Genomic DNA, 11,775 nt, shown 5'->3' on the forward strand with positions numbered 1-11,775 from the left:
TATTTTGGAGAGCCGGACACTATCCTTGTGTTCAACATTTTCTATGAACTATTCGGAGGAGGAACCCGCCTTGCAATGCCGAAGACAATTTGCGCGCCGGACTTGTCGTCATTGAAGCCTGGTTCAGGGGCTAATGAGGGAGTCCTGGATTAGGGGGTGTCCGGATGGCCGGACTATGACCTTTGGCTGGACTCCTGTACTATGAAGATACAAGATTGAAGACTTTGTCCCGTGTCCGGATAGGACTTTCCTTGGCGTGGAAGGCAAGCTTGGTGATACGGATATGTAGATCTCCTACCATTGTAACCGACTCTATGTAACCCTAGCCCTCTCCGATGTCTATATAAACCGGAGAGTTTTAGTCCGTAGGACACACAACAATCATACCATAGGCTAACTTCTAGGGTTTAGCCTCTCTGATCTCGTGGTAGATCAACTCTTGTACTACCCATATCATCAATATTAATCAAGCAGGAGTAGGGTTTTACCTCCATCGAGAGGGCCCGAACCTGGGTAAAAACATCGTGTCCCTTGTCTCCTGTTACCATCCGCCTAGACGCACAGTTCGGGACCCCCTACCCGAGATCCGCCAGTTTTGACATCGACAGTGCCCCTTAATGTGGACAATGAGGAGGCCACTAGACTTGTTGCTGTGTTTGGTTGCTCTTTGGGGACGTTTCCATTTACTTACTTAGGCCTTCCTATGGGAACTACCAAGCCTAGGATTATTGATCTCATGCCACTGGTGGACAGGTTGGAACGAAGGCTTTCTGCTAGCTCTGCCATGCCGAACCAGGGCTCACGGCTCCAGTTGCTTACCTCTGTTTTGTCCTCTATGCCCATTTATTTCCTATGCACTTTGGACATCCCAATTGGCATCATTAAGCAGCTGGAGAGAATTGAAAGGCAATGCCTCTGGCGTGGTAATTCTGACACTCCTAAGCAGTCACTTGCGGCATGGGACTTGGTTTGCAGGCCCAAGGATAAAGGTGGGCTTGGCATAATCAACCTACACCTGCAGAATCAAGGATTTCTCATTAAGCATCTTCATAAATTTTACAACAAGGCAGACATCCCTTGGGTCTCTCTTATCTGGAGTACTTATTATGATGGTATTGCACCCCATGCCATAGTGTTGTGTGGCTCTTTCTGGTGGAAGGATATGTTCAAGTTGGTTGATTCCTACAGAGCAATCTCTACAGCCACTGTGAATCAGGGTGATTCTATCTTGTTCTGGTCTGATAGTTGGATATTGCACAACTCAAACAGACCACTTCGGGACCGCTTGCCTCACTGGTTCTCCTTTGTCAAGGATGATAAGATCTCTGCCATGGATTTTTTGGATTCTGAGGATGTGTCTTCAATGTTTCATTTACCTATTTCAAACTCAGCAGCTACAGAACTTGAGCACCTCCTTCATTGGGTAACTTTGCTGCAAAGAGATGCTGCTGCTCCTGATGTGTGGTCTTGGCCTTCTAAATCTGGTTATTCTGCTAAGAGCTTCTACACCATCATGTACACACACCTTCCAACAATTGCTCCTTGTGTTTGGCTTTGGAGATGTTCATGCACGATGAAAATCAAGGTTTTTGGTTGGGTTCTCTTCTTTGATCGCCTGAACACTTGGGACCTCCTACTCTGAAGACATTGGCGGACTGACCAAGATGAAAATTTCTGTGTTCTTTGTCCTACCCGTTTGCATGAAGACAGGTTTCATCTTTTCTTCACCTGCAATTTCAGTCAACGAGTATGGTCTTCTCTACAGATTGACTGGTTGGGGGGACAGGATGTGACCTCCTGTTTATTGCATGCCAAGAAGAATTTTGGGCACCCTTTTTTCTTTGAGGTTATGCTAACTGTGGCCTGGTGCATTTGGACTACAAGGAATGGGAAGATTTTAGATCAGAGAGGGCTTCGTTTGGCGTCTGGAGATGTAAATTTGTACATGATATCAACTTGTTGTACCATAGAGTGAGGGAGAGTGTTAAACCTGCTTTCTTATCTTGGGTTAATAATCTTCCTTAGATAGTTGTATATTGTAACATAGGTAAGTAGGTAAGCTTTTCTCCTACTTACCCCCTTTTTTCTTATTTAGTTTGTAATTAGGTGGACCTCTATTTTTTTACTGAAATAAAAGACTGTGGAGCTGTTGCTTCACAGTAAATAGTCAAAAAAACTGGGCATGAAGGGACCAAAGCCTTTGTGGTTGGTGAACCAAATCAGGCATCATCATGGTCTTGTTCTGGCCTCCAGCGGAGCCCTTGATTCGAGCAAGAAGCTCCTGGGATATCACCCGCTCTCTTCTGAGAGGAGCCAACCTCCAAATTTAACTTTTGCCCCTTATTTCCTATACCCCAGTCTGAACCCCATTAACACTTGAACCTTGTCCACCATAGTCCTAAGAATTGTGACTTTTATTCATCTCAACACCATAGTTCCCCTAATGAAAACCGCTGAAATTATTGTTCCAAGATCTATCACCACCATGAGATTGCAAATCTCTCTTAAATAACTCACCCTGGCTTATTCTCCTATATTGGTAATTGTCTCTTCCACCCCTATTGAATCTACCCTTTCCCCGGCCACCTTCATAGTGTCCGACCATCTCCACCTTCATAGTGTCCAGCCATCTCCATCTCTTCCTCTTCTGGCAAATGGGTAGGGAACTGTAGACCAGGTTCAAAGGGGTGACAGACATCACCTCTGTGCTGAGGGGCTAGGCCATCTAAACACCAAAAGGCCCCTGGAAAGCATACTTTTATGGATCCCACGTGCCACCTGGATCAAACATAGAACGACCATTTGGCCCAAAGGCACTATCAACCGCCATGGGTTCAAAGCCGCACCTTTGATCATTCAGCTCCAACCTACCAGAATCGATAAAATTAACCTCAGACCAAGCATGTGCTTGGACCAAAAGGCAAGGATAGTAGATAAATTGTTTCTCGCAAAAAATCTCGAACTAGCACACCATTAAAAACTAATTAGCGACATAGATCATCAATAATAGCTGAATTATTCTCGGCTAAATTCATGTCATCGGAGGATGCAAGAGTACCAATCCCACTTCGCCCCTCATTTGGTAAGACATATTCACTACAATCCTCAACAGCAAGAGAATCAAAATCTAAGATTTTTCCTAGCTCATGATTTACCCGTCCTTACCTAGAATTATTAACCACAATTCTCACTCCAATCAATCATGAAGGAGAATGCAAGTATTTTGAAGGAAAACACGACTTACTTAGGTTTAACGAGTCCCCACCCTCCTCGTTGAAACCCTCTCCGGCCAGCCAGAAGCGGTTACCGCCCGGGGAGACCCCTACCCCGCCGCCACGGAGCGAGCGAGGCTGACCAGCTGCACAGATCGGCAAAGAAACTGCAAAGAGTGTTGTGGCATGTGCACAACTTCCCTGACCCCCCCTATTTCGCCGCACCTTGACCTCATTGTCTTCGATCAAGATCAGTGCCTCTGGGAGCCCGTTGGCGACAACGCCATCACCATCGCGACTGCATCCTATTCTGAGCCAGGAAGGTGTTGTATCCATGAGCGAAAGGCAGCCTACCTCGACCTTTGAGCCAAATCTGCCGATTTAGCCTCCTCCATGACCCAGAGGATGGACTCGATAGGGGAACAACGCCCTTTTGCCAAATAGCCACTTCTCCCCCTCCATGTTCACCACCCTTGAGATATACAGTGCCTTCCTCCACATCTCCCGCAAGTTCGTGAACCACAAACTGATCTCAAGGAGCCTCGCCAGTTTCAGTGGGTCCCGCCCACGATCTTCGCCGTACGCGCTCCCCACTCTGTAATCGCAATCCGGATGGAACGGAGATCTACACCGATTGCAGGAATTAGCATTGGATTCACAGTGAGAGCCGATAAGAGGGAGCAAGGGATGTGGCAACCGCTATCAAGAGAGGAGAAAGAGCTCGGAGTAGGCAGAGGGTGGGGGTTGGGTTAGTTATGGCAAGATGGGGAATGGTGCCTTTTCGCCTCCCACACTTCCAGGGTACCGCTCCAATTCCATACACGGGGTTTCTTAGCTCGAGCTGACATGGGCCTGGGTGAACTGTAAACTCCAAAAAAATAGTACTTTTTTGAAAAATCTTTTTTTACAAGAAACATTGATGTTCTTTCTATCCGTGCATATTTTCACGATGGAAACATGTGTGTGAAGAAAAAACAAAATGGATGCTCCAAAAAGAGTGTTTTTTGAAGCATTTTGTAGCATCGATTTTTTTGCCCATACCTCCACTGCCGCGGAAGTTTGCACACGTGTAGAAGAAAAATCAATGTTTCTTGCCAAAATAATCAGAACTTTTTATTATTTTTTTGGAATTTACTGTTCACTCGAGCTCACAATAACACTTTCGTCCACTTCCTCCCTATTCCACCAAAACGTATGTGCAAGTATTTGCCTGACCCAAGGAACACTAGAAAGTCTTACGTACTCCCTTGTTTCTTTTTGGTTTGCATATACGGTTTGGTCAAAGTCAAACTTTATAAAATTTGAGTAGCTTTCTAGAAAAAGATATCAACATTCAAACTATGAAATCCATATTATTAGATGCATGATGTAATTAATTTTCATAACATATAACTTTTGTATTATAGATGTTGATATTTTTTTCTATAAAGTTAGTCAAACTTTACAATGTTTGACTTTGACCTTATCTTATATGCAGACTAAAAGGAAACGGAGGGAGTATTTTCAAACAAAACAAATGGGCGACGGATTATAAACCGAACATTGGTCCGGTACAGTGCTACATAGTCAACCCGCAAAAAGAATAACAGTGCTACAGTAAGTGCGAGTCGCGCATGGATCGATCTGCAGATCGCATCTGGAAATTATTAACCTGGTCTGGTCCCGGCCGGCCGGACTGTGCACAGACAAGGCAACGAACAGATAATAGTTTCCCCGGTAATCGCAGATAAGCTACGGCTAGTTTTCCAGATTATTTAAGTCTTGAGATATAATCACAACACACCCATTGTTTCTCGCCCAACTATCGCTGTGCGGCTCCAGAAGGTATTATTGCTCTTCTCACGATGATCATGCTCAGGCTTGATCTGGCTTCTTCTTCTTGCTGATGTCCTCGGCTATGGACTCGGCGTCCTCACAGCTCCCGTAGAGGCCCCTCCTCACCATCCCCGCGCAGTAGAGGCCGTTCTCCCCCTTCCAGTGCTCCGGGAAGCTCCGCCGCGCCATCCCGTCCTCGCCTATCAGCCCATCGTCACTCTGAGAGAACAAAAGGAAAACATAGAGATGATCAGGCCGGCCGGATCATCAGCGAGTTTGCGTCCCGAATCCCCACGTTGTGCATATATGTAGTACAGATCGACATGTCTATTTTCAGGCGTGCACTTTTCAGGATGCGTAGCAAGTACGGTGCATTAACGCACGCGTGCATGTTCCGAAAAGACGAGACCAGGAACCGAACTGTGAGTTTTGCTTCTTGCCAAAGTCTCGTCTCTCGTCTCCAAAGGGACATGCATGCACGAGCCTCTTCTCTTATTTTTTATCAACACAAAGATGGACAAATTATGAATCATGATGTAACGCTCCCTGTGCGACCAAGTTGGTGTGCAGTGATGTTCTATATACATGTGGCAGCAGAGAACGAGAGCTGGATGCATGGACGGATGCGTCTGCAATGGACGTAATGAACTTACCTTGAGCCACTTCTTGGTTGTGCTCCGGTAGCCGGTGGCGAAGACGATGGCATCGAACGGGTGCCGCTTGCCGTCTGCAAACTCCACGACGTTCCCATGCACAGCCTTCATCGCCGGCAGGACCTGCACGTGTTCACATCCGTTTGAATGCAATTTATAATCCTTTACCCGTTCAGCTTGAAGTTAAGGGAGTGGGCTTTCTAAATCCGCAGCAGGTATTCCTCTATCTAGAGTTCTAGAATCCATTTTTTTGCATCATGGTTTATAAACAAAACCATATATAAACTTGAAACTTTTCCAAATCAACAAAAAACCTAGAATTCCTCGCAAAAAGAAAAAACCGCAAAAACAACAGAACTTTCGTGTATAGAAAAGATTTCAGTTTTTTCGGTGGAGCTACAGACATAGAATAAGATTTTATGTTCAATAAGCTAGATCATTTTAAGCATTGATATTGCACAAAACTCAAAAATATTTTTGTACACATTTCGGTTATAATGTCTTGTTGACCAGAAAAGATTTAAGTTTATAAGGTTGAGAAAAAAAAGAGGGAATCATATATCCTATGTTTTCAATTCCTAAGAGCATCTCCAACAAGCGCACAAAAAGTCTACGCCCAATAAACATTATAGCGCGCCACTGTAGCGCTTTTAAGGCGCTCGGACCAACTTTGCTTTAGCAGGTGCCCAAAAACGCACGCCCAAAAAACAGATAGTGCAAATTGTGAAGCGCGCGCAATCCGGCGCCTCAAATATGCTGCGCGCGATAGCGTTTTTCAGCGCGCTCCCAAAAGCTTTTTGCGCTACAGCTTCTGCTGGAGCTGTCCGGCGCCCAAAAAAACAAACTTTTAGTGCGCGGAGCTCTTTTTGTGCGCCTGTTGGAGATGCTCTAAATATCTACAACTGACTATCTATTTTTCTAGCCATGCAACCATACCACATAAACAAGTTATGCAGCAAGTCATAAATTACAATTTTTTTTCATTACTCTATGCATGCAACATTCCCACATCATAAATTCATGCATGTTAATTATTCAAAGGTTATTTTTGCATCAGATTTTGTATTGACATTCGTGGTATTATGAGAAAAAATGAAAAAAAAAAGCGGAGCTATATTCAAAAACACTGTTTGCGTGAATAGTAAAGTCTCGATTATATTTTTTTCACTAAAAATACCATGGGTGTAATTACTTCATGAAATTTCTCACGTGTGTACAGTGGTGACTTGCAGCATAATTGATTTGATGCCAAAAATTGGCATGCCAATGTTTGGCATTGTGCCAAATATTGGCTACTACTTGATTGGTTACCGAGTTGTCTTGTCTATCTCACATAAAGTTGCCAATAGTAGGCAAGACTTGGTATTGCCAATATTTGGCAATTTGAACATTTGGCTAGCCAAATATTGGCAGAAAACCAATAATGCTCTAAGTTTGATACCCCAAATTTTAGTAATTTTAGATTTTTTTCTTGTATTTTTAAATTTTTACTATTCATGTCTGTCCGCATCTAACTATGTTCACATGTGTATTTCCCCTGTTGTAGCCATCCACATTATGTAATATGTTTGTTGATGACTTTGAATTCATTGCTTCCATTAACTTTAACAAAAATGATTGCATGTATCACAATAAGTGCTTCAACCTGATTTTCAACAAAAATAAAATAAAATGCAACATCCATTAATTTTCACTCACCTGGATCTCGCCGGTCTTGATCTTGGCATAGGTGCCGACGTCAACGACAGGGTAGGCTGGGGTGTGGATCTTCATGGAGAAGGGCCCAATGGCGGGCCGGCGGAGGCCGTAGCGGGAGGTGTCCCCGAACACGACGCTGCACATGAGCAGCACGATCCTGTCAATCAGCCACAGCGGCAGGTACCTGTATAGCGTCATCGCCACGTTCCAGATCTCCTTGGTCACAAGGTGGAGCTGCATGCAAAACAGATAATTAATTTATTAATTTAAGGGAGACACGGCGAATTAAGTATGCAACTGCTGCAGTGCGTTTCAGTAAATTATTTAGCTGGCTGAGGACAAAACGACAATGGTCCATCACTGGAATTAAAGAAGGCCATATAAATTATCGGGTTAAACTACTACTCCCTCCGTTTCCTCCATGTAAGTCTTTTAAACGGAGCAAAATGAGTGAACTTCGTCTATATGCATCCGAATGTAGGCTCTATAGTAAAATCTTTAAAATGACTTATACTTAGGAACGAAGGGAGTACTAACCAAGTTGCTGATCATGCACGTGAATGGGTGGTTTGCTAACTCCATGTTGTCTTAGATATTCCATATTGCTGATCTCGGTGCATTAGGCATCTAACAAAAATCAAATAATTCCAGAATGCTAAGGCGCAAAACAGTACTAGTTGCATGTATATTAATTAGACCACATCTATTAATTGGAGGACCAATGCATGTAATTTCTGCGGCGCGCTATTGAAATTTCAAGAAGTCTTCTAATTTCTACGGCATGTGGTAACATAGTTAGTTTCTGTAACATCACACATATCAAGAAAAGATGAATCTACAACCTAACAAATAAAGTGATGCATAACACTGTGGATGTAGTAATATGAACTAATAACATATGCCACACATGGATGGTAACATACAAGGCTTCATTAATTGAGATATAGACTCATTTTACCTCGAGGTGTGTTATGTCACAGTAACATATTATGTTACCACAAGCGTATCTTTCCTCATTAACTTCATGCCACATAAGCAATTTTTTCTTGGGATGTGTTATGTTACTTCCTAAGTTACTCCCACTATGGCTAGCCTAAGTTACTTCTCACTATGACTAGCCTTAGTTGAGAAAGAAATGATGTGATTGGCTTCATCCATGATTCATTTTTTTTCTAGTCCAATCTCTTCGCGCCTAGGTTGGGGTGCACCTTCTAGGATGCCTAATGCACCTAGACGGAGGGAGTACTATATATAGGCGACGGAGACTGCAATCAATCATCTGCTAAGAGCATCATTAACAGTATTGCCAACAGCTGGCTATATGATATTGCCATATCATATGGATGCACCATTTGTAGTCACTCACACAACAAAGTAAGCTATAAAGCTGGCTATAAGAATACTACTCCCTTCGTCCCATAATGTAAGACGTTTTTTTGACTCTAGTATAGTATGAAAAAACCTCTTACAATATGGAACGGAGGGAGTACTTTTTTCATCTCCTCTCTCTCTTTCTTCATATTTTGTTGTATCGGTCTACGAAATCGCATATAGTTAGGCTCTTGCATGAGAGCTCACTCTCCTCATTTTTTCATTCTCTTTTCTCCACATGATAATACTTGCTCTGAGCGGCCTGCCGACCGCAAGCGAGGAAGCAGGATCCAATGGTGCCATAGGTCAATTTGCCACCGATTGCGGTTGCTAATTACGGAGTGCCGAATATTAGTGTCTACCCCGTGACCCACGTGTGTGTGCATGAGATCTGAGGTTAATTATCCTGCGAATCGCGTTGGCCTGCAGCGATTTGGCATCGATCCGGTCGTTCAGGCTATAAGTGGGAGCAGTACAGGTACATTGATCCAAGGATCAAACGTCAGAAACTACATAGGGTAGTACAATATATTATCTAGCTATATGGGCTCTACGTGCATGAAGTGTCGATCGAGTGGGTACGGTGGCAGGCTGGCAGCAGTCCTACTGTCGCCTTCTTTTTCTTAGAAAAGCCTGAAGGTTCTTGGACGGGGGAGGGCAAACTGACAAGCTGTTGCAGTGCTCTAGGTCGATTTGAGAACGGCCGAATGGTTCGTTCCCGCAGCTAGGTCGATTTGGTGTGGCGTGGTTGCTGCAGTGGTAGCCACGACGATTCAGAAGTTCATAACGGGCACAGCGCCCGATCTGCTAGGTCATGACGTAAAAATAGAGCAGAAATAAGAGCATGCATGCACAAACAGGATCGATCATTCGGAGCCGTCCAACAGCTCAACTCCGACTCGTATATGCAAAAGCGAACACCTGGAGCGCCAAGTTGCCGTGTAGAGCTCGACACCCTATGACTCGCTTGCGTGAGCCGCCACCAGGCGTGCATGCTCGTGCGCGCTGGCACAACGGCACACGTGAAATGATGGGGCATGGTTTGATGTATAACTAGTACTGGCTAGTACTAGTAGAAGTAGTTGATTTAGCTAGCGACCAAATAGGTTTGCTAACCTCCTAAAAAGTTGTTAGATTTTGGCAAGTTTTGCCATCGCCAAATATTGTTAGCAAAACTTTGGTAACAACCGAACAAACCTTGAGTAAGAAACGTTAAGAGCAACTGGCCTTACCGTGGACCCTTAATTAAGAAACATTAAACATGCTATACTTGGCAAAGTAACTGACCTCGCTGCGGATGATGATGGAGGTGGCGGCGCCGGCCTCGGCGAGGTCGTAGGCGATCTCCATGCCGGAGTTGCCGGACCCGACGACGAGCACCGCCTTCCCCTCCATCCCCTTGCCCGTCCGGTACTCGCAGGCGTGCATCACATTCCCGGGGAAGCCGTCCAGCCCCGGCACCTCCGGCAGCACCTTCTCGTCGTTCTCCCCAGCGGCGGCCACCAGGTACCTCGCGGCGTAGCGCTCCACCAGCCCGGTGGCGTGGTCGACGGCCTCGACGACCCACGCGCCCCGCGCCTCGTCGAAGCGGGCCTCGCGGACCTCGCGGCGGAGCCGGACGCGGACGCCGAAGCGGGCCGCGTAGTCGTCGAGGTAGCGCACGAAGTCGTCGCGCGGGAGGTAGGTCAGGGCCGCGGGGCCGTGCGGCGCGTGCGGCAGCGCCGAGTGCTGCTTGGCGAGGTGGAGGCGGATGCGGTCGTAGGTGCGGTTCCGCCACAGCGACCCCACGCAGTCGTCGCGCTCCAGGACGAGGCTCCGCACCCCGCGCAGCGACAGGCACGCGGCGGCCGCCAGGCCCGACGGGCCCGCCCCGACGATGATCACCTCCTCCTCGTGCTCCTCCTCCTCCTGTGGTTTGTCCCCCTCCGCCGCCTGCGCCATTGGCGTCCCTCGGGGTTCACGCCGGGGTGACAGAGGAGGAGAGAAGGTGAGACGTAGGGCGGCGAGGAGTAGAAGCTAAGCGACGGGTTTTTTGGGGGCTTTATAGGAGGTGGGGTGAGTTGGTGGACGCGTGTCACGGCAGCTGCAAGCAAGGGTGGAGTGCCGTGGAAGGGTCCTCGCGGCGGTGCCGGGGCCCGCGTAACATATTTTTAGAACGCTGGGCATCTGCTAGCAAATACTACTACTAGACAGGCCGCGCCGCTGCGGTCACGGGTCCTCTACGTGCATGGAGTGTCGTCTATGTAATGGGTACAGCTCCTCTACAAAAGGAGAAATGGAATGGGTACAATGGCAGCCATCAGTCGTGAGTTGACATACAGCAGTCCTGTTGTCCTCTTCTTTCCTAGAGAGACCCGAAGATTCGAAGGCCACTGATCGCTGGATGGAACTACTCCCTCCGTTTCACAATGTAGTGCCTATAGATTTTTACAAAAGTCAAACATTACAAACTTTGACCATGTTTATAGAGAAAAGTAGGTACATCTAGAAGACGAAATGCACATCATTGGATACATCGTGAGTTATATTTTCAGAATATACTTGTTTCGTATTGTAGACGTAGACAGTTTTCTCTATACGCTTGGTCAAAGTTGGCAAAGTTTGACTTTCACAAAAATCTATAGGCACTACATTGTGGAATGGAGGGAGTATAACTCAAAGTTAGGGCATAGCCAACGCTAGCCGCAAATTTGTTTCGGCATTCGACGCTACCCTATCCGTATACATTTCAACCATTGTTTGAACTAACCGGATAAAATTTATGCAAACACGGTGAATTTCATATAAATCGAACGAAATTCATTACATTTCGAATATTTTTGTAACTAAAAACTAAACCGAACTAAGGTAAAACTAGTCTACGGGCGGCGCCGGCGGATATCCATTCCCACGACACGGATACCTTTCACAAGTCTACAGCCGGCCACGGCGGATCTCCATTGTCTTCCCCCATGTCCAGCACCCCGCTCATCCGACTGCCATTAGCCCGAGTGGTATGTGCTTCAGCGCAAAGGGAGGCTTGATTC

At 46.0% G+C, this 11,775-nt stretch overlaps 1 protein-coding gene across 1 annotated transcript; it reads right to left on the reverse strand.

Annotated features, from left to right (window-relative positions):
* Positions 1-4,710: 4,710 nt before the first annotated feature.
* Positions 4,711-10,746, reverse strand: LOC119309536 (probable indole-3-pyruvate monooxygenase YUCCA11). Its single transcript, XM_037585520.1, has 4 exons — positions 10,037-10,746; positions 7,379-7,612; positions 5,681-5,803; positions 4,711-5,246 (listed from the first exon to the last, which is right to left on the reverse strand). The coding sequence occupies exons 1-4, from the start codon at positions 10,688-10,690 to the stop codon at positions 5,067-5,069; spliced, it is 1,191 nt and encodes a 396-aa protein (XP_037441417.1). The 5' UTR covers positions 10,691-10,746; the 3' UTR covers positions 4,711-5,066.
* Positions 10,747-11,775: the final 1,029 nt, after the last annotated feature.

The sequence above is a fragment of the Triticum dicoccoides genome, chromosome 5B, assembly GCF_002162155.2.
Source record: "Triticum dicoccoides isolate Atlit2015 ecotype Zavitan chromosome 5B, WEW_v2.0, whole genome shotgun sequence".
Lineage (NCBI taxonomy): Eukaryota > Viridiplantae > Streptophyta > Magnoliopsida > Poales > Poaceae > Triticum > Triticum dicoccoides.